Source organism: Lithobates pipiens, unplaced genomic scaffold (assembly GCF_037356315.1).
Source record: "Lithobates pipiens isolate NorthernLeopardFrog02 unplaced genomic scaffold, aLitPip1_a1.2 Scaffold_16, whole genome shotgun sequence".
NCBI classification, from domain to species: domain Eukaryota; kingdom Metazoa; phylum Chordata; class Amphibia; order Anura; family Ranidae; genus Lithobates; species Lithobates pipiens.
Genome location: NW_027507748.1, coordinates 320,540,310 through 320,565,410, shown reverse-complemented (window position 1 = coordinate 320,565,410; position 25,101 = coordinate 320,540,310). Strand labels below are relative to the sequence as shown.

Genomic DNA, 25,101 nt, shown 5'->3' with positions numbered 1-25,101 from the left:
GCTTTGTCAGGACCATTTATTTATGGGTTTAGGCCCCATTGTTTTTTATTTTTGTGTAAATGATGTCATACATCCCAGGAGTCTCAAGGAGGGGAGAAAGGGTTTTAGCTAAGCACACCTTTTTGTCTTCATGCCTCAGCTAAGGGCAGATAGATTCCATGAAGTAAATGCTACATGAAACATCTAGCCTTAGGGTCCTTTCACACGGGGCGGATCAGTTCTGATCCGCCCCGTGGATGTCCGTTTGCTCAGCGGGGATCACTCCGCCGATCCCCGCTGAGCAGGGAGATGACAGGTCTGTCTCCGCACACTGTGCAGGGACGGACCTGTCACAGCGCCGCTCTCCCCTATGGGAGATCGGATGACGACGGACCGCAGTGCCCGTCGTCACCCGATCCGATCCGCAGACGGATGGAAAAATAGCTTTTTCCTCCGTCACACTTTTTCGGATCGGAGCGGGTCGGATGTCAGCGGACATGTCACCGCTGACATCCGACGCTCCATAGAGCTCTATGGAGCACCCGTTCAGGTCCGCCTGAAAAACTGACAGGCGGGCCTGAACGGGACGTTAGTGTGAAAGGGGCCTTACTCAAGATGGTCACAGCTACAAATGCTAGGGGGTGTTTTTCAAAGTGATTTCTCAGAAAAATATCAGTCCATGAAAAACTGAAATTTCTGTTTTTGGTAGAAGCCTGTCAGGGTTTTGTGTATCTTGGGGACTGTTTTGTATCTCCCTTCAGTGACCATTGTGTGAGGTTCTCACTCTCCTTGTTGGAATTATACATTTTATATTATAGAGGATGAAAAGTTAGGCAGAAACAACCAAAAGTCCCAGGTGGTCAGGAAAAGGGTCACCATTTATGAAATGAAGATCTTGGACAATTTAAATGCATAGTATAACTTGTATATATAAAAAAAAGGAATAAACACACCCATATTGCATAAAGGAAAAACAATTGCACTTATGCATTTTTTGCATGTTTGTGGGAGCTTGCAGGCCTCATTGATCCCTGGATGATGGAAAACTAATTAAAAAAAAATCAAAAAGAAAATCATTGCAACCATGATCATTGTGTCTGTGGATGCAATGTTCCCCCTGCTCCAAATCCGTATGGAAGTGTGGACTTTCAGTTATGAAGCTGAAGGAGTTAATCAGACATCACCACACTTGTACTCCATTGAGAACTGCAAGTCCCTCTACTCGGTGGCAGGTGGGACTTGTAGTATTTTGTTCACAGGTCCACTCTGAATTCAAAAGAAATGCAAGGTGCCATGGGAAGAAGAACCTGGTGATTCAGGTGAGGGCAGGGGCAGTTAGCGGTTAGTGGGCTGTGGATATGGCACCATGGAGCTTTAATATGGGTGTAACATAAAACATGATAAGAAAGCTGAAATTGGCCTTTTAAAGTCTGCTCTCTGACGTTGGCAGAGAGCAGACTTCAGCTCGCTCTCTGCTGAAAACGGGTCACAGGAGTGCAAAACAAATTGCACTCCTGTGATCCATAGGAGAGAAGTACAGCCAAAAGAGCTTTAGCTGGACTTCTCCTTTTAAGGCATGTAAGAAAACAGGCTGACGTTTTCTACCAAGCACCACATTTGTTTAAAGGATAAATTCACCTTTTGGCGCACATTACACATTACTACCATATTTAGGGTGTAACATGTAACCTGCTCCAGGGAAGCCGCTTCCCCTTTGACAGTGGATGGGGGATCATCTCCCCTCACCTGCTGCCACTTTTCAAAAACTGCACAGGAATTTTGTGAATGAATGAATTACAAGTCCTGTCTTCTACCGTGACAGATGGCTTGTGGTTCTCAGGGAACTGTGAGGGCGCTGATGAGCGCTCTCGTAGTTCATTTACACTTTCTCTAGTTTCGTAGTTGTCTGCCCATACCTCCAAGGTGGAAGTAGTGTCTGCAGGAGCCTGACATTACACCCGCAATCTACTGATCATGGTTGCAATGCTCTGTAGGCTCTTTAGAAAAAAATAATTGTAATTTTTTTTTTTCCTGCAAAATTTGTGCATTTATTGTTTTATTTCTTAAAAGTGAACTTAGCCTTTTAAAATCGTACCTGCTTAACCACTTCCCGTCCAGCGGCGTACCAATAGTGAGATATCAGTTGTTTCAGACGGCGATGCTAAAGAGCCGTTGAATTACTTTTACACGCAGCACCCCCACCGCCTTTACCAGGCTCTCCCTTGCAATTGAGGAGCCTGGTAAGGATGCGACTGGCGGCATCCGGATCTGGGCACACAGTGAGAGGAACTAATGTTGTTCCTCGCACTGTGTGACATCAGAAACAAGGATATTGTCACTTCCAGTTTCGGCTTTGTGTTTACTGGTCGATTACCAGCCAGTAAAGCAGCTGATCAGACTGCTGATCCGACCGTTGTGTCTGATCAGCTGCATTGGAGGCCAGAGGAGAGATCTCTCAATAAAGAGGACCTGTCAAAGCCAATGCTGTCACAAAGGGATGTCGTTCATCCCTTTTGACAGCAATAAAGTTTATGAAAAAAAAAAATTTGAGACATTATTAAAAAATGTTTATTCAAATAAAATAAATAAATAATAAAACAAAAAAATTTAACATGTCCCTGTCCTCCCGTGCTTGTGCACAAATGCGTGTGCCATTCCCACACACATATGTAAGCGACGATTGCACCACACATGTGAGGTATCGCCGCAAACATCAGAGCAAATGCAATCATTCTAGCACCAGACCTCCTCTATAACCCTTTAAAAGTGTTGCCTATGGGGATTTTTAGGTACAGAAGTTTGGAGCCACTCCATGGACAGATGCAATTTTAAAGTGTGACATGTTTGGCATCTATTTATGCAGCGTAACATCATTTTTTATATTTTACCAAGAAACTGGGTATTGTGTTTTTGTGCATTAACATGTATTAAAGTGTCATTTTTTTTTTTCCCCAAACAATTTCGTTTGAAAAAAGCTGAGTAAATATCGTCTGACATAAAAATATGCAGCATCCACCATTTTATTCTCCAGGGCCTCTGCTTAAATGAATATATGATGTTTTGGGGGTTTTAAGTAATTTTCTAGCAAAAAAAATGTTTTTTTTACATGTAGGAGAGGAATGTCAGAATTGGCCCGGACTGGAAGTGGTTAAACAAAGCACATACGAAATTGTCTGTTTAGAACAGTGTTTCTCAACTACAGTCCTTCAAGGCACCCCAACAGATCATGTTTTCAGGATTTCAATTATTTTGCACAGGTGATTTGATCAGTTTTACTGCCTTACTAATTACCACAGCCGTTTCATCTGAGGGAAATCCTGAAAACATCACCTGTTGGGGCGGCTTGCGGACTGGAGTTGAGAAACACTACTTTAGAAAAATAGTGTTTTGCTTGCATTCATTCTGCCTTACAACACAGTCTCCTAGAACCTTCTCGGCTTTTGTTGACTGTGTCATAACAACTATGCTACGCTTTCAGCCATAGACAAAGGCAGTGTGGTGTTAAAAAAGACAGGGAAGGGTAGTCTACCTCGCTGGCTTCTTTCCAAGCCTAGTGAGATCGCAGGATAACAGATATTGATCAGATTTTTTTTTTAAATGTTTTATCTCCGCCATAAACATTGATTGAAACCTACTGCAGAACTTTAATGCGGAGCCGACTGCCTTAATGCATTCCCCAAAGTCACCCTACCAATGGCGATGAATAAATGAGAAGAAGTGGGTCTTTTTATGTATGTTTGTTTTTTAGTAATGGATGCAGTGCAAAATGGCTAAGGGCTTTTGCTTTTAAGAATGACTTTGTCTTTATTTTACCCTTTGAATTTGGAATGTGAGAGCAAGATTCAATAGATGGTAGTTTTTCTCATCCCTATAGAATAAAAAAAAAAAAAAGAAAAGGTAACTGAAAATCCCTATATTAGTTGAGGAACATTCATTTTCATAGGGAACGTGCTTTCGGATTCATTACTAGAAATCTTTTAGCTGAATGTGTCTAATATGGGGGCGCGCAATGTGCTGTCCGTTTTTGTTCAGGGGTAATTCAACTACATTTGGGTTAAAACTTAAAATGCTTTGCAGTAAAAAACAGTGTGTATTCCTGACTGTCCTTATAAGGCAAAATTCCTCATTTAGGAAGTTTGTAGCAAGGCATAAGCCATCTGTAGCAGGATTATTAAAGTGGAACTTTAAATGAAAATTGAGCAGGCAATCTTTTTGACATATGTTTCTTTTGCAATAAAAGATTTCTACCTGCCTGTTCTCAATCTGCTATGATCATGCACAGCTCTAGGTAGAATTTTGGAGTCTGGGGTGAACAAACTCCTGTGCATGTGCAGGGGCTATGTCACTGCGACATGGCTGAAGATTCTGAACTTGAAAGAACACTGGGCTTTGACGTTGGCGCCAGCGAGTGGGATTGCGGACATTGTATTGCTGGAGAGGAAGCAAGTATAGCTCTGTTGCCTCCCATTGACAGCCCGTTCACACCTGAACGTTTTGTAGCCCTACGCCTGAAGCTACAAAACGCTGGAGGGGAAAAAATCCATTATTCTCAATGGAGATGGTTCACATCTCCACTCCATGTCGCCTGAAGCCCTACGCCTGAAGCGCAAACAAGTTCCGGACCCTTTTTTGTCGCGCGAATTGGGCTGATTTGGGCGTTTTCATTCCCATAGAAACTAATGGAAACGCTCGATTCGAGCGTTTAGCGCGACAACGAGCGTTTCTACGGGCGTTTTGACGCTGTATCTGCTCAAGAAAAAATAAGCAGATGAAAAATATTTTTCCTATTGGCTGAAAAAAAAACGCCGAAGTTAAAAAACGCTCGTTGTCGCGCATTGTAGTGTGACAAAACGCTCGTTGACGCGCGTTGTAGTGTGACAAAACGCTCGTTGTCACGCGTTGTAGTGTGACAAAACGCTCGTTGTCGCGCGTTGTAGTGTGACAAAACGCTCGTTGTCGCGCGACAAAACGCCGGTAAAAACGTTCAAACACGCTACGCTCAGGTGTGAATGCAGTCTTTAACCACTTCCCACCCGGCCAATGCACATATACGGCCGGGTGGGAGCCGCCTACTCCTGATAGGACGTTCAGGAACGTCATTCAGGAGTAGCGGGATCGCGCGCCCGCGCAGCGGCGCGATCCCGATGCGCCCGTGTCACCCGGACACGGCGCATCTCAGATCGGCAGGAGGGCTCTGTGATTGGCCCTCCTGATCACATGACGGCCGTGTCCAATCACGGCCGTCATGTGATGTAAACAAACAGCCGGTTGCTAGGCAATCGGCTCCTCCTCTCCTCACACAGAAGTCATCGCTGTGGAGAGGAGAGCAGATCGCTGCAGCCGGCTGCTGATCAGTGAGTATGAGCTGCTTTTTACAGCTTTTTACTCACTGATCACCAGTCTAGTGTACACAGTAAACACACCACACAGTAAACACATCACACAGTATAAACACAATGTCCCCACACATGTCCCCAAAACATACATGTCCCCAAATAATAAAAACACATGTCCCTAATAATAAAAACATGTCCCCCACATATGTCCCACTAAAATCACATGTCCCAATGATTATCTGCACACATATGTACGTGATCACCTGCACACATATGTACATGATCATTTGCGTACATATGTCCGTGATCACACAAACCAATTATTATACACTTAACGGATTTTTTTTTACCAAAAACATGTAGCAGAATACATTTTGGCTTAAATTTATGACAAAATTTGATTTTATTGGATTTTTATTGAAGTAGAAAAAAGAAAATATTGTTTTTTTTTTCCAAATTTCCGCTTTTTTGCGCTTATATCGCAAAAAATAAAAAACGGAGTCGTGAATAAATACCACCAAAATAAAGCTCTATTTGTGCGAACAAAATGATAAAAATTTCATTTGGGTACAGTGTAGCATGACCGCGCAATTGTCACTGAAAGCGCTAGAGCGCTGAAAGCTGAAAATTGGGCTGGGAAGGAAGGGGGCGAAAGTGCCCTGTATTGAAGTGGTTAAGCATGTCCTGCAGTACGTAATTATAGAGTTTATTATATAAATGTCTTCACACAACAATTTTTTTTTTTTAAGCCCAGTGTGCATGGACCCTAATGCAACCTCTTGTGATGGGGTGACAACGATGCTGCACTGTTGCTGAATTTAAAGCAGTGTTGCCACTCTCATGTAAGCTGTTCCTGCTTGTACTACAGTGGGATAAGAAGGTGTTGTGGGGAATGGGGCTCTCAGCATTGTCACTGTCTAACAGCACCTGGCCACATCTAGTCCTGCCCAATGCTTTCTTGGCAGAACTGACTGTGCTGCTGAAGTAGTAACTGGATTCAGTACTTGTTTGTGGTGTCGTACAGGAGACTTTCCTGGTGCCTCCATGGCAGCATACCAATGTTTGATGGCTCCGCCTTTGATCAACCCCACAGGAAAAGAAAGAAAGTTACTCCCCCTCCCCCCCCCTCAGGTATACTTTTTCCTGTCCTCATCCCCGCAGGATCACAGTCCAGCCCTGCCTCACCGTCATATGGTGCAACCATTGCAGGTTCATGCTCTCCTGCAGTATAGAGTCCCATTACTTGGGTTGCTAAATGCACCAGATAAGTATGGGAGCCCGTTTTTCTGTGGATCTTTTTGGGGCATATGGAGAGATCCAGGAGAATTTCCTTCTCCTATGTCTCTTGGGCTGCCTATCCCAGAGTTTGTCAGTATTCTTATGGCTGTCTTTAACAAAATATTCATCCAGTTTATGAATACCTTTTTATATATTGGTTCCTGTTTAAAACACTTTACAATTGCTGTGCATTATTCAAAGCAAGAATAATGTGTCGTGATGCATTTATGGATCGTGGCAGCAATGTTTACCTTCTCCTGCCAATCGCCTTTGCCATTGAAGGCACTTTATACAGTTCTAATGCTGACGCTAATAAAATGGCTGCTGGAGTCTGCAGTTGTGGACATTTTAGCTATATATAGTTTGCAACCAGTAGAAGGTAAGCTTTATTGCAGAAATTGTGTATCTATATCTGAAATTAGTGATGTATTGGAATGCGTACACTTTATAAAAAGAGCAGGTGGTATCTCAACATTGAGAAGGCTGTTCCAAAAAAAAAAACTTGGGTTAGTCTACTAATGTGTGCCATTGCACAAGTATCCATGTAAAGGGTAACTCCACTTCCATGCGGGGAAAAAATAGAAAATGTTAATGTTATTAAAAATGGCCTTTCCTTATCAATCGGCAGTGCTGTCGTTTTCTGAAAATGCAATATGGCTACCTGGATGAGTTCTGTACACAGAGTGTATACAGAATGTCCTCCAGACACATAATTGCCTGCTTGTCTGATTTGCTCACTGATTTTTCCCAGAAGCCTGCATCAAGATACAAGTCAGATATCAGGCCTCCCCTGCAACAAAAATATATAATTTCTTTTTCATCTATCATGGGACACAAAGTCAGGCCTACCTGCTGGGTTATACTCCATCTCCAGGTGAATGGACACTGGTAGACCAAAGGTCTTCAGACAGGAAGTGATCCCCTGTATAACCCCTCCCACGCAGGAACTACTTCAGTTTATTACCAGTGTCTGCAAGGTGGATGGCATGGTTTGTTTGAGCTCTCTGAGCTCCAGGTCTCTAGTCCCACAAACGTTTCCTAAATTAATCAAGCTATTGTCTGATCGGATCCATTTGACACAGGCTTTATATGCTTAGATAAATGGTACCCAAGCCTCGCAAAGACTCGAGATCCTGCAAGGTTTTGCCTGTAATGCAGCTTCGGGTGCTGGACCCTGCGAAGTGGAATCCTGGACACCACAGCGCTAAAGCATTCCAGCAGGGTTCTGTACAGGTCCAAAGGAGTGGACCCTAAACATGAAAAGGGTACTCAGTCCTTGAAGGTCCTCAAGTGACAAGAACCCGCCATGAAGGGTGAAGATTGGGCTCCTAGTTTTTAAGCTGCCCTGCGCCTGGATGGGTAAGTGAAACCGATTTACTTATTATTGTAATTGTAACAATCGGTCAAGCTAGCGAGAGGCTGGACACCTGTGTGTGGTGACCAGATGGAGTTTTGGGCTAGCTGTAGGTGTTTGAAATGTTTTTTTACCTTTTTTTTGCTTGTGTCTGGCTGTTTTATTACCTGTGATGGAGCGCGACAGTGCACATTTTGTCTTGGTTCATCAGGGCGCACGTATGTTTGCAAGAGTGCCGCTATGCTCAGTTAGCAGTTTGGTGGCCATAGCACATGCGACTTCACTGCACATGCGCAGTAGCCTTTTAGCTGGGTGCATGAGGATTTGTGTCATACATGAATACAGCCACACCCATTCGCCGGGACCACGCACATGCGTGCGTACTCATGCACAGAACATTCCTGCGCACACTCAGCTTATTTATGCTGTGTGGGCCAAGCATGCGGTTCTTTCAGAAGAAAGCTGTGGGACAAAGGGGATTGTTACAAATGGGCTTGGCGAGCCCTATTGTAGGGTCTCCCTTCTGAGGTGTTTTAATACTACACCCAAGTACTCTCTCTTTGTTGCTGGTAAATGTCTTCAAAAAAGAGGAGCTGGAATAACACTACAGGGAAGGGCACACCAATGTGTCAGTAGTTCCTGGTGAACATATCCCTAGTGTTGTATCCCCCAAAAGACAAGAGGCTTCCGGGCAATCTGAGCAGCTGCGCCTATCTGGTATTGTGCCTACAGTCAATGCCGCTGCTTCACCCTTTATCACTAAGGATGAACTGTCCTCTGCCCTAGTCGGGTTAGAGCACAGGATTGCTGGCATGATTGCCTCGATCCCACAGGGAAGCGGGACAGACCCCCCCCCCCTCTATGGAGCCTCCTAGTCTGGAGCAGAAATGGGTTGAGGATGGGGAAGAGATTAAAGCTTGGGACTCTGTGGAGGGCCCGGCAGATGAGTCTGCTTCCAAGCAATCTGGACAAGAAGAAATTAGATCCTGACCGAAATGGTTTGTTCTGCTTTTAAGTTGCCTCTTGCAGATGTGACTGAGCCCCTTGGTCCTCTTTGGGATCCCTTTGGCCTCTTCTGGCCGCACAGGCTTTCCCTCTACACCCCCTGTTGGAACTGGTGGTGTATGCTGATTTGGAACATCCTGACAGGATTTTTGCTCCTCCTAAGAAGAGGTTTTTCCGTTTTTATATCCCATGGATGAAAAAGTTAATTTAAAAAATGGAGCATGCCAGCATTCTATCTCTTCCTTAAACAAGAACTTAACGTGTCCAGTAGATAACGCACAGGGTTTGAAAGACCCTTTTGGCAAGAAATTGGAGTCATTATTAAAGGCTTCCCTTTCTTTGGCCAGTTCAGCTATTCAGCCAGCTGTTGCAGCAATTGGTATCTGCCAGTCCGTAAAGAATCAGGTCAAGCAGCCTGATGGGCCTAACCAGGAGGATGATCTGCCTGAAAGTAAGACAGATATTTCTCGAGTGCTGTGTTTTTGCTATTGACGCCTTAAAGGATTCAGTACAGCAGGTTTCCTATTTAGTTCTCTCGTCTGTACATATGCGCAGACTCTTGTGGCTTAAGAACTGGTCAGCCGAGCTGCTTTGTAAAAAGTTATTGGCAGGTTTCCCTTTTCATGTGGAACGTTTTATTTGGTGATCATTTTGACAAATATATCCAAAAGATTTTTCGGAGGGAAGAGTTCTCTACTTTATTTGAAGAAAAGCACTAGGCGCCCCTCGTTTAAAACCTCAAGGACTGCTTCCTCAAATGTCTTTGTCGAGGCGGTTCTGCCACCAACAGGGCACTAGGGCCAGGGGCAATCCACAGGGCCAGGTTTTCCCTCAAATCCTCCAAAAAGGAACTTATTGCTTCAGGCATTACATCATCTAGTGCATCAAGGAGTGATTGTAGAGGGGCACAGAGTTTTACCTGTCTACGGTTCAGAAACCAAACGGGACACAAGGCCCATTTTGGACCGAAGATCCCTGAACAAGTATCTACCGATACAGTCCTTTCAGATGGAGTCTGTCCGCTCAGTAGTAGCCTCACTCCAGAGCAGAGATTTTCTAGCCTCCATCAATATAAGAGATGCGTATTTACACATAGCCATCTTTCAGCCTCATCAGAGGTATCTACGTTTTGCAGTAGAGGAACGTAATTTTCAGTTTGTGGCTCTACCCTTCAGGCTGGCTACAGCTCCCTGGATGTTCACAAAGGTCCTAGCACCAGTAGTGGGTCTTTTTAAGGGCCCAAGGGATCCTGGTGTTCGGGTATCTGGACGACTACCTACTCACAGATCACTCCATTACAGGCTCTAGAACACAGCATAATATGCACAGTGCGGTATTTGGAAAGCTTAGGCTGGAACATAAATAGCGAAAAGTCAACCTTGAAACCAGCTCAAAGTCTAAAGTATTTAGGTCTGATCCTAGATACGATTCAAACAAGAATATTCTTGCCACCTGTAAGGATCTGTGCCCTGAAGGTTCAAGTACATCAAATAAGGGGCACTAGACAGCCCTCCATTCAGCTCTGTACGTGTCTTCTATAGAGGATGGTATCCTCCTTCGAGGCAGTGCCCTATGCCCAGTTTCATTCCAGGCCTTTACAAAAAGACATCTCGTTGGCCTGGACAAAAAGAGGAAAAGATTATCCAGTGTTCTTATCTTCTCTGGCACTCTTAAGCCTAAACCGGTGGTTGCAGGATCAGAACCAGCAAAAAAGAAAATCCTTTCTCCTGGTAACTTGGAGAGTACTGAATACAGATGCCAGTCTCTCGTGCTGGGGAGCAAACCTAGAAGGGCTCACAGCTCAGGGCAAATGGTCAGGGACAGAACAGATCCAGCCCATCAACGTCCTGAAATTACGGGCATTATGTCTGGCTCTTTGGTCCTGGATGGTGGAGCTTCAGGACTGCCTTATCAGAGTTCAGTCCAACAATGCCACTGCACTGGTCTATATAAACCACCAAGGCGGTACCAGGAGTCGTTCAGCTCTGAAGGAGGTGAACCATATTCTAGCCTGAGCAGAGGAACATGTGCCGATTTTATATCGGCAGTCTATCCCAGGAGTAGAGAACTGGAAGGCAGATTATCTCAGGCTCCAGCAGATCTGCCTAGGAGAATGGTCCCTACACCCAGGTGTGTTCCGGGACATTTGCCAGTGTTTGGGATGGCCAGAGGTTGACCTATTGCCATCCACATTCAACAACAAGCTACAGCAATTTGTATCCCCAACAAGGGATCCTCTGGCAATTGGAGCCGATACTCTGGTAGTTCCATGGAGACCGTACTCCCTGGTTTATGCGTTCCCTCCGATCCCTCTCCTTCCACATTTGTTGGGCAGGATTTGAAGAGGGGGTTCCCGGAGACTGAAGGCCCTGGTTCCCAGAGATTGACGATAGACGGGCTATGCATGCTTCCATGTCACCCCGATCTATGGTCTCAAGGTTCTATATTCCACCCGAATTCACAGTCTCTTAATTTGACGACATGGCTATTGAAGCCAGGGTGTTAAAGGACCGTGGCAGCTGGGAATCAGTAGTGTCTACCCTAGTGAATGCTAGAAAAGCTGTCGCTAGAAAAATTTATCATAAGGTCTGGAAGACTTATATTGTTTGGTGTAAAGCCAGAAAATGGCATCCTCGGAAATACGTGATTGGGAGAATTCTATCTTTTCTACAGTCAGCTGTGGAAATCAAATTGGCTTTGAGTACAATCGGAGGTCACGTTTCGGCCCTATCAGTATTGTTCCAAAGGTCTTTAGCCTCCCATTCACTGATCCAAACCTTAATGCACGGGACAACTCGTTTGGGTCGCCGGCCAGTGAAACCAAACAGCTGAAGGACAGGGGGGGCCATTGCTGTATACCACTTAGCATTAGTGGTTCACATGTGACGGTGTTACATCTTCACTTTGTTGTTTGATTTCACTGCCTGGCGCCCCTGTACCAACATCCTTTGATAGCAGAGTTTATCCTGGCCCCTGTATGCCCTCTGTGGCCACACAGAACCTTCTCCACTGTGATTTGTGGGCTGTCTTGGTGTGTGCTCCTTGGGGTCTCTGAGCCATTTTGAACACTGTGATCTATACAAAATCCCCTGAAGAAGCCATTGATGGCGAAACATGTAGGGACATGATATTCATCATTGACCACTTCATGTATATGGATACCTTGGCCAGTATAACAGTATGTATAATTACTCTGCTTTTTTTCTGAATGCCATTTGTATTATTTCTATGTAATAAAATGTATATATTTTTAGCCATTTTGTAATTTATGTTTGTATATGTGGCACTGTTATAATCACCAAAAAACCTTTGCCATTCTAAGATGTTATGTGTCACAAACAGTTAATGTGCCGTAGTGATTTTGAAAAATAATTGACTTAGAGGTCCAGATTCCTGATTCCATCCTTCTGGCACATTTATATTTGCATTAATTAAGCTTAACATGTCATCAGGGCATCAGTATTCATATTTTAGCTTAAAAAGTCTACTGCATTGCAGTATGAAAGGCAAGGAAAATCATTCTGTTATCTTATTGACCCCCTTGCTAAAGGGCTTGTGTTCCTATGCCTGACATGAGTGCTGAGACCTCCATATGAAACAAATTTAGAATAAACATTATTGTGCAATCCTAAACCTCCTTTTTTTTTTTTTTTTTTAAATGCTTTAGCTGCCAAAAAGAGCGTGTGGCTTGAGAAAGAGGAGAAGGCAAAACAGCTGAGAGAGAAGCAAATACAGGACAGAAAGAAGAGACTGGAAGAACAAAGGCTCAAGGCTGAAAGGAAAAGGGTGCTCCTGGAGGAACGGCAAAGGTTAAAGCATGAGAAGAACAAGGTAATGGTGGTCAATAATTGTGTTGATTTCGTACTGTTACTACTTCAGTCTTGGCCTACATACAACAGCATCCACAGTAGCTATTGCCTTAAAGAGGAAGTAAACCCTTCCAAACAACTTGGACCTACAGGTAAGCCTAGATTAAGGCTTACCTGTAGGTCCAAGCAATATCTCCTAAACCTATATGGTTTAGGAGATATTTGCCCGAAAATGGGCACCGCTGTCTACGGCGCATGCGCCGTAGACAGCGGCGCGCAGGCGCACTAAATGCGGCAAATCCATGAATGGATTTGCCAAATTTGTCGACTCCCGTGCGCATGCGCGGAAGTGACGTCATCGCGGCTTCGCCGCTGTGATTCGTCGGAGCTGTGAGACGCCACCAGCAACATGGATGCGGCGGACTACAGGGATCAGCGGCGACTTCGCTGGCTCCTGTGTCAGGTAAGTGACACATAATGAGCTACTATGCGATGCATAGTAGTCCATTATGCTTTACCTTTGCAGGGAAAAAAAGAGGAAGTAAACCCATCAGGGTTTACTTCCTCTTTAAATTGTATTATTTTTACTCTGAAACATCCAGGTTCAGTGCTTTGAGCAGTCATATGTAATGCTCTCTTCAATAAGGTGACTACAGAAATGGAGTCATAGCAGCCAACACGGAAAAATAACTTTTTGGTGCTAATTTGTATGTATGATAAAGGCATTTATCGCGTCAGTGTCTTCAGTGGGAAGATTGAAGCAGAACCTGGACATTATTCATAGCCTCCCAAAAGTCTCATTAAATGGAGTAATGAAGTGGAGATTGGCTGTCATATTCTCATGTTATATTAGGAAGCAGTAAAAAAGGCAGTGCTAGACAGGACAGTGTTGGTCCTTTTACAGATTTCTGGACTGAAAAAAAAAAACTGTTTACATGCCATAGCAACACGTTCATTACCAAGCTGAATTTTATCTAGTATTACATTTTTACTGTAAAATATAATGAGGTTTGCTTACAGAATACATGAATACAATTCATTTTGATATGCAAAATCTGTCAATTCTTAGGAAAAATATGAGGCAGCAGTCAGCCGTACCACTAAGAAGACTTGGGCAGAGATTCGTCAGCAGCGATGGTCTTGGGCAGGAGCACTCAACCAGAACTCTCCTAAAGGAGGTAAGACTAGTGGATTCCTTCAATGGGCTTAAAGTATAACTAAAGGCAAAACCTTTTTTTTTTTTTTTTTTAGGTTTGGATAGAGTGGAGAGGTATTTGAACCCCTGTCAGTTTGTATTGCTGTTCGTGCTCCTGTTAAGGATCGTCACCCTCGCCATTTCTCCTGTTTACCATTATCATTGAAAAAAAAATCTAAAATTTTGTGTTGTTCCCATCAAAGTAATGGAGGGGAAATCTTCCAAACGGAACAGTAGTTTCTTAATCGTACATCATGGGACACAGAGCCATAGTAATTACTATGTGGATTATAGGCCACCTTCAGGTGATGGACACTGAAACACCCTAAGGCAGGAAGTCCACTCCCTAAATAACCCCTCCCACTACTGGGAGTACCTCATTTTTTTTTGCCAGTGTCTAAGGTGTTCGTCACAAATAAAGATGTGCTGTGCTGAGCTCCACTGGAGCAATCCTTGCTGGGGCTAGCTATGCAGCCGGTTCCATTAAAAGTGTTTAGGCCGAATTGAATGGTACCCGGGCCTCGTGCCTGAAGAAATGAGGTTTAGCCCGTAACTCTGCTCTTTCTAGAGAGCTAGACCCTGGGATCCAGTACTTCTGCTTTTTCCAGCCTTACATTTTTTCTGGCGGGGTGTTTTACGGGTTCAGTAGTGCGGATCCCCAATAGAAAGGGCGACAGTTCCTGAAGGTTTTTTAAATGGAGCCCGCCGTGAGAGGGGAAGATTTGGTCTTTTGGTTTTACCACAGAAAACCCTGCGGCTTGAAAGGCAAGTGGATATTTCTAAGGATTTTTTTTTTAATTTCTTATGAATGGTCTCCTTTTAAAAAGTAAATGTTGTCATGTCTAAAAGTCACCACTGGGGGCTGTATAGAGCACGTTCCTTGTCATGCTTTCCTACGCTGTCTCAGTAGAAGCTGCAGATTCCTCCGGTGAGCAGCCCCAGAACTCCAGTAAGATTGGGGGGGATTTTTTTACAAAAACACCCCCCCCATCTGGAAAAAGCTCTCCTCCACTCCCTGGACAGGGGGAGGCCAGAATGGTCAGTGACGCCGCCGCTTTGTTTATTACTGCCCCTGCATGGCGGTTAGATTACCGAATCTCCTCCTCGCAATCCTCCTCCCACCCCCCAAACACACACACACCAATCCTATCAGGTTGGAGGCCTGTGGCCGCGCGGGAAAACGCACTTTTTGAAAAGAGGGGGTTGCGATGTGATGGAGGGGGCGGGGCTGATCGCAGCGTTGGCGTGCATCAACGCCCAGCGCAGGAGTAGGTTTTAAAAGCTCCATTATTTGCTGGTTACAGCCTTCGGAGGGACACGAGCAAAAAAGGGCATGTAAGAGGTTGGTGACACAGGCATTCCCTTGGCACATTTACTAAAAGCATCAGGCTGAGCGTTAATAGCAGCGGCAGTTGCTGGACTATTGCTCAAGCAGTGAATGCGATTTCTTCTGGTAGTACCTCTGCATTTGTGCATTGGGCTTTGGTCAGAAGGGGGTGTAGAAACGCCCCAAAAAAGGGCTCAAGAGGGACTCCTTCAAGCTCAAAAAAAGCCTAAAATCATCTCTAAAATGGCATCCTCTACTGAGAGATCTGAAGTGGCTGGTTAGAGCAAGCCATCAGGGACATTAGGTGGTGCAGCTGTTTCCAACACTGCAGCCCCTGTCTGTTACTGAAGAAGTTTTTTCCTCAACCATATTAGGATTGAAGCCGAGGTTAGCGGCTTTAATCGCATCCCATAGTGGGGCTAAGCACGATAGGTCACCTTCCATTACCCAGAACCCTCAAACTGAGGAACTGAGGGTGGGAGATGATGAATTTTTCTCAGGGGACCGGGAAGAGGCTGCTGACCCCTCTTCTGAAGATACGGAGGGATCAGGTTCACAATCTGAAAGACTGATGGTACAATCTCTTACTGAATTGATCCGCTCCACATTTATGATACCCTTAACTGAGTCGGTTGATAAACCTACTTCTTTGGGTTCACTAAAGCCTCCCCAAGCTGCGCATGCCCTTCCTATCCATTCATTGCTGGAAAAGCTTATGTATTTTGAGTGGGATAACCCAGATAAGCATTTTTATCCTCTAAAGTGTTTTCAACACGTTATCCTATGGAGGAAAAGTTTAATAAAAAAAATGGGAGATGACAGCAATTGAAGCTGCTATATGCTCTGTGAATAAAAGTTGGAAGTTGGAATTCCTATTAAAAAACACTTTTTCTCTGGCAGGTTCAGTAACTCTGCCTGCACTAGCAGCAACTGGTGCATGTCAATCCTTGAGAGACCAGTTAAAACAGGTGCTCAAGATTATTCCTGATCTGCAGGCCCAGGATTTGGCTGACCTACCAGGGGCGTTATGTTTTGCAATAGACACTATGAGAGATTCTATTCTCCAGGCCTCACTCCTTACGCTGGGGCTGGTGGATATGCGTAGAATACTATGGTTGAAAAATTGGTCAGTCGAAGTGCCCTGCAAAAGGCTCCTGGTTAGTTTTCCTTTTCACGGTGAACAGCTGTTTGGGGATGATCTGAATAAGTACATCCAAAGAATTTCTAATGGGAAAAGTACTCCCATTAGCGTATTTCATTTAAACAAGCCGCTTCTCCAGTGCCAGGAGCATTGGCCTCTAGGCAGTCTTGATGGTCTCCACTGTAAAATTCAAGAGGTAAACTTCAGGGTCAACCCTGGGGACAAAAGAAGTCCTGGGGAAGGAAACCTACAAAACAAAATACTAAAGCCTCCTTATGAAGGGGCCCCACCACTCGCTCGGGGGGGGGGGGGGGTTAGACTTCTACAGTTCTCAAGGGTCTGGCAGGAAGAGTGTCAAGACAAATGGGTGGCTTGCTCAATTACTCTAGGGTACAAACTAGAGTTCCGAGAGTCCCCGCCTCATTTTCTTAGATCAAACGTTCCCAGGGATCCAGAGGAAAAAAAAAGTTTCTTTCAAGCATTGGACCATCTTTTGTCTCAAAAGGTGATATCTGTGGTCCCCATGGAAGAGCAGGGATTGGGGTTTTATTCAAACCTTTTCACGGTACCCAAACCAAATGGAGATGTCAGACCCATTCTAAATCTCAAAGATCTAAACCGGTTTTTGAATACCCGCTCTTTTCACATGGAGTCAATCCAATCAGTAGTCTCCATCCTATAAGGTGGAGAACTTCTGGCATCAATCGACATCAAGAAAGCATACCTCCATGTGCTGATTTTCCCCACTCACCAGAAACATCTATGATTCGAGATAGAAAAATTCATTTTCAGTTTGTAGCTCTGCCTTTCGGACTAGCTACTGCTCCTCGAGTATTTACAAAGGTTCTGGCCCCTCCTCTAGTCAGATTAAGGCTCAAGGTATAACTATTTTAGCATACCTAGACGATCTGCTCTTGATAGATCAGTCGGTAGCCCACTTAGACCAAAGTATGGTCAAAACGGTCAACTACCTGGAATACCTAGGTTTGATCCTCAACCTAGAGAAATGTTCCTTAAAACCATCAAGGAGATTGGAATACTTGGGTCTGATCATAGATACAGCCCTGAAGAGGGCATTCTTACCCTAGGCGAAGATCAGGGCCATAAGGGAGCTGATTCAGGTAGTCAAGGCAAAGAAGAATCCTTCTATTTGACTTTGCATGAGTACATAGTACATAGTACATAGTTAGTAAGGTTGAATAAAGACATCAGTCCATCCAGTTCAACCTGAGTGAGTGTCTACAATTGTCCCTAACCCTGTACATTGCACACTCACATCAGTCCCTACCCTCAAGGAGCCCACAATCCAAGGTCCATTCATATACTAGGGCCAATTTTGGACAGAAGCCAATTAGCCTACCTGCATGTCTTTGGAGTGTGGGAGGAAACCGGAGTACCCGGAGGAAACCCACGCAGGCACAGGGAGAAGATGCAAACTCCAGGCAGGTGGTGTCCTGGTTGGGATTTGAACCAGTGACCCTTCTTACTGCTAGGTGAGAGTGCTACCCACTACACCACTGTGCTGCCCAGTGAGGTTGTTGGGAAAGATGGTGGCTTCATTCAAGGCCGTTCCTTATGCTCAGTTTTATTCGAGATCGCTGCAAAACAGTATCCTATCGGCTTGGAACAAGAAGATCAAAGCTCTAGATTTCCCAACGTGCTTGTCTGCAAAGGTGCACCAGAGCCTCAGTTGGTGGTTAATAACCAAGAATCTGCAGAAAGGAAAATCCTTCCTATCAGTTACCTGGAAGGTGGTAACAACAGGTGCCAGCCTTTCGGGTTGGGAAGCAGTCCTGGAAGAGGTGACTGTCCAAGGGAAATGGTCCAGGTCCGAATTGACCTGGCCCATCAATATTCTAGAGATTCGGGCAGCACACATGGCCCTGAGGGCCTAGACATTGAGATTATGGCGCTGTCCTGTCCGGATCCAATCCGACAGTTCCGCAGCAGTGTCTATATCAATCACCAAGGGGGCACGAGAAGTCTTGTGGTCCAGAGAGAGGTGAATCATATCCAAACTTGGGCAGAAAACAATGTACTTTGCCTGTTGGCAGTCTTCATTCCAGGAATAGAGAATTGGCAGGCGGACTACTTGAGTCACCAGCAGCTGTTCCCGGGAGAATGGTCTCTTCACCCCGATATCTTCCCGACAATATCTCAAAGATAGGGGATTCCGGACTTAGATCTGTTTGCATCAACAAAAAGATTGACAACTTTGTATCAAGAACAAAAGATCCACTAGCTGGAATCAGTTTTCACTGATTTTATGCATTTCCTCCTGTCCTGCTGCTTCCACAACGACTTTGCAGGATCAAGCAGGAAGGGAAGTCGGTCATTCTTGTGGACCAGTCAATCTTGGTTTGCAGAGATCATAAAGATGGTGGTAGGGCCGGACCCATGGACTCTACCACCACATCCAGACCTTCTCTCGTAAGGTCCGGTATTCCATCCTACCTTACAAGCGCTAAATTTAATGTTTTGCCTATTGAGACCCACATTCTGAAGAAGCGTGGGCTGTCAGGTTCAGTGGTATCTACCTTGGTTAATGCAAGGAAGCCGGCCTCCAGAATTATATATTTTAGAGTCTGGAAGGCATATGTCTCCTGGTGTGAATCCAGCGGTTGGCACCCTAGGATGTATGTCATGGGTAATATCCTTGAATTTCTGCAAATGGGGTTAGAAATTAAGCTGACCTTGAGTACTATCAAAGGCCAGGTCTTGGCTTTATCTGTATTATTTCAGCGACCACTTGCTTTGCATTGTTTGGTTTGTAGCTTTATTCAGGGGGTAACTAGGCTTAATCTTCCGGTTGGGTCACCCCTGAACCCTTGGGACTTGAATTTAGTTCTGTCAGCATTACAGAAACAGCCTTTTGAGCCAATACTACATATTCCCTTTGTCCTTTTGACAAGGAAACTAGTTTTTCTGGTAGCCATATCTTCTGCAAGAAGGGTATCAGAGTTGTCTGCTCTTTCTTGTAAAGAGCCATATTTAATTATTCATAAGGATAAGGTAGTATTGCGTCCTCATCTTAACTTTCTACCAAAGGTAATGTCAAGTTTTCATTTAAACCAGGATATTATTCTACCTTTAATTTTTTCCAGAACCCGGTTCTACGGAAGTTAAGTCACTACATTCTCTTGATTTGGTGAGAGCAGTCAGTCTACTTGAAGGCAACTGCTCAGATTCGAAAAACTGATGTTTTGTTTGCATTGCCTGAAGGTCCTAAAAGAGGACAGGTAGCATCGAAATCTACTATTTCGACAAGTCCGTTTTCAAGCTTATGGTTTAAAGAGGAAGATTCCACCTTTTCAAATCAAAGCGGACTCCACAAGGGCTGTTAGTGCTTCGTGGGCAGTGCATCATCAATCCTCCATGGCTCAAATCTGCAAGGCCACAAATTGGTCTTCAGTCCATACATTTTCCAGATTCTATCAGGTAGATGTAAAAAATCATGAGAATATTGCCTTTGGGCGCTGTGTGCTGCAAGCTGCAGTATAAATCCTCTAATCTCATAGTGCCCTAATTTTGCTGCCTCTCCCTCCCTTCAGTTGGCATTCCTCTGGGACATCCCACATAGTAATTACTATGGCTCTGTGTCCCGTGATGTACGATTAAGAAAATAGGATTTTCATAACGGCTTACCTTTAAAATCCTTTTCTTTTGAAGTACATCACAGGACACTCCCTTCCTTCTTTCTGGTATACACGTGTATTGCTTTGCTACAAAAACTGAGGTGCTCTCAGTTGTGGGAGGGGTTACATAGGAAGTGGACTTCCTCTCTTAGGGCATGCCAGTGTCCATCAGCTGACGGTGGCTTATAACCCACATAGTAATTACTATGGCTCCGTGTCCTGTGATGTACTTCAAAGAAAAGGATTTTACAGGTAAACTGTTATAAAAATCCTATTTTTCGTGACTTAGGGGTCCCCAAGGAATTCCTTTAATTTCACAGATTCCCTCTCTTCATTTGGGCTCGGTTTACACTGTCGCGACCTACAGTGTGACTTTGCCAGGCGATTTCGGTGCAACTTGAAGTAACTTTGAAGCAACTTCAGGGAATGGGTAATCTTCTTGTAATGTTAGATCCAAATCACAACAATTAAGAGGAGGATCTGACTTGGAGGCAACTTTCATTAGTCTATGGGGACAAGTCGGATAGAAGTTGCCTTGAAGAATTATAGAAACCTTTTCTAAAGTCAGAGCTCCTTCAGTAGTGCTAATTAAGACAGTTCTCATTGATTAAAATGGGATGTCGCGTGACTTGGGGTCTCACAAGTCGGATCCAAAGTTGCGGCAGTGTGAACTGAGCCTTCCTATTTGGCTATGAGACAGGAAGTAAAGGGAAATCTCCGCAAAGACACGGATGGCGAACAAAAATCTGACAGGGATTATAACCTTCCCCTACTCTATCCAAAATGAAAGAAAAAGTTTTGCCTATAGTTCTACTTTAATGTCAGGGCTGTAGTCCATGAATTTCCTTATTTCTTTTTGGTGACCTTTTGGATAAACCTACAAACTTGTCAGTTATTGTAGTTTCATGGCTTTTCCAGCTGGTTCTTTGCTGTAAGGGTGGTGGACATTAAGAAATCGAAATACAGTATTACTAAAGTTTTTAGATTTGTACGCAGCACTTCATTTAAAGCACTTTATTGAAATGAATGAATCCGCTTGGAATAGCCTGTGCTTTCGTTTGAGTGGGGTTCTGATGATGAATTGGATCAACATCCTTAATTTATTATAAAAATAAAAATAAAATAAAAATAATGAAAAAATGCAACACAGTTCTATGTCACATTTTGTTTACACTTCGGCCTGCATTTATATATGTTTTACACTATTAATGAATTTTGATGAAAAGACTACATTGAGCTGTGTAAATTCTGGCTGGTTTCTACTGTGTCTCTTTACTTCAGGCCCAAACAGATGCTCCATATCTGCAGTGAATCTTCCCAGACATGTTGACTCTATAATCAACAAGCGACTATCTAAATCCTCTGCCACATTGTGGAACTCTCCAAATAGAAGTAAGAGCTTTGTAGTCTTCTGATGGAATTTCCTCTCCAGTACTTGAGTACTGATGCCAGTTGAATCTCATTTAGGTGACTTTACAGCTGAACTCCAGGCAAATAGGGAATATATATAAAGATGCTGTTCTACCTACCAGACCATTTGCATTTCTGCCCATCCGGTTCTAAGAATTATATAGCCCTGCCACACAGCACAGTCAGGTGGATGATACTACTTATTCTGTTACATGTGTAGGCTGTAGAAGAGACAGTGGTGTCACACCTTTCTCTATTGCCTGCTGACCATACAGTGAAAGAGCAGCAGCAGCCTGAGGTCATCCCACTGCTTTCTCCTCCTATCAGCATGCTCCTTGTCATGCAGCACACCTGATAGGCTGCCAGTAATTACCCCCCCCCCCCCCCCCCAGTGTGAACACTGCTTTAGAGAGGATACAAGAGGCCACCAAGATACTAAAACAATAATTATACAAGTTTAATTTAAAATAAAAATGTTTTGTGAATGAATAAAGAGCTTCATTCAATTTTGGCTTTAATGCCTGGAGTTCAGCTTTAAAGGTGTACACAATACATGAGATGATTGATTACAGGCATTTCGTAGTCAATGATAATGCATGAATCTTGGCATGCACTCCCTAGGTGAGATACACTCTACATGTGTGGAAGAGAATGGGGTGTGGGGGGGGGGGGGGGTATTATTCATCTAGGATTGATTTAACTGACAGTGGCATTGTTCCTCTAAAATAAGGATTTCGGCTGGGTATCTGCTTATCTAATTGTACAGTTTGTCACAATCATTTTTAAAGAAAAGTCTGATCTAACTGCTATTTATTTTCTATGGGTAGGAGGAGCCCATGTGACTATAAAATCGCACATGTAGGCATATACACAGTGATATGACAGCCCACTCTCTCCTTCCTCCTCCATGCCCACTAAACCAGCAAAACACAATGGAGGTGGGATATTACATGTAGATTAATGGAGGCTTCACCTCCCTCTTAGTCTAAGACACAGGCTAGGGGGAGGGGCGGTGATTGGCAGAAATCCACCCACAGCATGTTGTTTCCACAAAATAATAAAGATTTGATTTCAAATATACTGTCAATTTGTATGACGTATGATGTATTTATTTATTTTTACTTTGTATGCCAAAGACTTTTTTTTTTGTGTGAAAAATGTGACCAGTAGCAGGGGACTAGAAGCTCCTCCTGCTTATGTTTGCCTGAAGACAGGCTGGGGAAGGTCTGGGTTATGTGACGGCTGCATATGAATTAGGAAAGAGGTACTTTGATTTTTTTTTTTTTTTTGTTTAATTCATTTTTATTTAAAAAAAATTACAGTGCCCTCATTCACATACAGAAATAAAAGGGAGAATGTAAATTACACAGTGTGTGTTTAGTATCACTTTAAAGGAAATTGTGTTTTTACTATATTTTCTTAAATTCTTGATATTCAGTGTTCACTAAGAAAATGGAAAAAAAGAACTGGGTAAATGACAATTACATATGACTATTCCATATCTATCAGTTTCAACTAACAGATACAACAAAAATGTATCCTCACAGCTGCTGTGCCCAAAATAGATGTGAATTACCATAGGAGGGGCACATTCCATTCTTCTGCAGACAAAGACTTCAACATCCTAACAATTTTAACTGCCACAAAGCAAGAAGCTAGTGCTGTGCTTTCTTAGTAGAAAGCCCAGCATGCTCTTTAAACAGTATGTTATGGATACAATATAATAAAACCTTATACACATATTAAAAAAAGTTATAAAGCATCCGTTTATAAATTTTGATGCTTTTATAACAAAAAATAAAATGTAGTTGACCAACGGTTTTTTAAATTGTAACATAGAAAAGTGAGGGCAGAAGAAAAGACCAAGTGGTCCATTGAGTTTTTCATATGTTTTTTTTTGTTTTGTTTTTTGTATGCATATTTTTGTTTTTCACTTTTTTTTGTTTAAACCCTAGGTGCCAACAGTATGCAAATATGCTGTTTCTCAGCGGGTGTACTTGGGCCAATCACCGTGGTCACATGACCATAAACCCCACCCTGCCTCCCAGCATCTGAACCCTCTTAAAGGGTCGGGAGGCGCTGGTGCAAAGGGGTTAACTTTTTTTTTTTTTCTTTTTTTTTTTTTTTTTTTTTTATAGTATAGTATAGTATAAATCAATGTTTGTCCTATGCTCTCTTTTCTTTCGGTTATCTCTAAGTCTGTCATGTACTGTACAGTTTAGCTGTTGATTTCACCAATTAAGGTATTCATAGCAACAGCTGCATAGTGTGAATTTCACTTTGACCTGCTATAGAGTGAGATGATGGGATCTTCCAGCATAGTAGAACATCTTCTGGGACAGATCCTCTGAGAGTATCTTTGTGATATGAACAGCAATGCTCATTTCGCACCCTGGATTTAATTATCACCAGTAGGGAAGAGCTATCACAGCAATGCTAGGTGCATTGTGTTCTATTAAATTCTTATATACAAGTGTCAATATAAGTTGGGAATCTAAACTCATGGGATTGCAGTCTCGGTACAAGCCTATCTACTTATATGGTTTAAATAGAGCTGCTGGTGTGAGCTGCTGTGTCTAAGGAGATCCGGATGAGTTTCAGTTTCTTAGGAATGTAGCTTGTTACCAGCTATGGCCTCCTAAATATTTCCAGGGCGGAAAATAGAGGAGGAAGTTTCATCATTGTATTACAGAAGTTGCTGCCCTGTCTGTTTGCTGTTGTAAACATGCGGGAGAACATACTTATGATCTGATAGCTTGTGTTTAGGTTTTGGGGACTACAGAACGCTGTATAATTTTTGAAAATGATTGAAGATTCTCTTGTTATGCTGGTTATTCATCATAGACTCACACTACACTACACTCACACTAATGAAAGCTAGCATCAGACATGCTGACGTTTTTTTTTTTTTTTTTTTGTTTTTTTAGCTCACAAGTCTTTCGACAAAGATGTTGGGTAGACATAGTTTGCTTCCTTACAATATTTTAACATAAATTTTCATTGGTTAATTTACTGTAACACACAAATCATATTTCTTATTGCTAATTGTCTTGGAACTTAGTCATGTGACTGTCTTCTCACCTGTTACTCCCTTTTATTATTTGGAAAAATAAGAGTGGGGGGACTTAAAGTGAGCATTGTGACTTGATAGAAAACCCCTCTAATGAAGTCTCTTATGCAGTATGGATGTGCTTGTTTTCTGTAAACATACAAGATATTGCTGCTCCAGGAGGTCTTACGGATCATCATCCAGCCCTGGGTGTATACCTAGTGGGACCTGTTGCTCATCATGCTCCACCAGATCCTCTTCTTCTCCTATGACATGTTTCTCCCCAACAGGAGCTCCTGGTCCTTCATGACTGCCCGTATTATTTATTAATAATAATAAGTAATTATATAGCGCAGACGATTCACTTTCCGCTATATATATATATATATACATACATACTATCATCAGTTCCTGCCCTCAGAGCTAACAAGCTAAGGTCCCTACCTCTAATGCAAACAGTGTTAGTAGTATTATTATACAGGATTTATATAGGCCCAGCAGTTTGTGGAATTCCTTACAAGATGCACACACACACACTAGAGCCTAATTTGTCTTCAGAGTGTGGGAGGAAACTTTGTTTTGT

At 43.3% G+C, this 25,101-nt stretch overlaps 1 protein-coding gene across 4 annotated transcripts in view; it reads left to right on the top strand.

Annotated features, from left to right (window-relative positions):
* The window catches only part of MAP7D1 (MAP7 domain containing 1), a 153,617-nt gene that overhangs the window by 94,728 nt on the left and 33,788 nt on the right, over positions 1 to 25,101 (top strand). For 3 of the 4 annotated variants that reach the window (XM_077481701.1, XM_077481702.1, XM_077481704.1), the window contains 3 exons: positions 12,620 to 12,783; positions 13,831 to 13,939; positions 21,341 to 21,451. In XM_077481701.1, coding sequence (XP_077337827.1) covers positions 12,620 to 12,783; positions 13,831 to 13,939; positions 21,341 to 21,451 — 384 coding nt within the window. The remainder of the gene's footprint in view (positions 1 to 12,619; positions 12,784 to 13,830; positions 13,940 to 21,340; positions 21,452 to 25,101) is intronic. The other variant, XM_077481703.1, reaches the window with a different exon arrangement.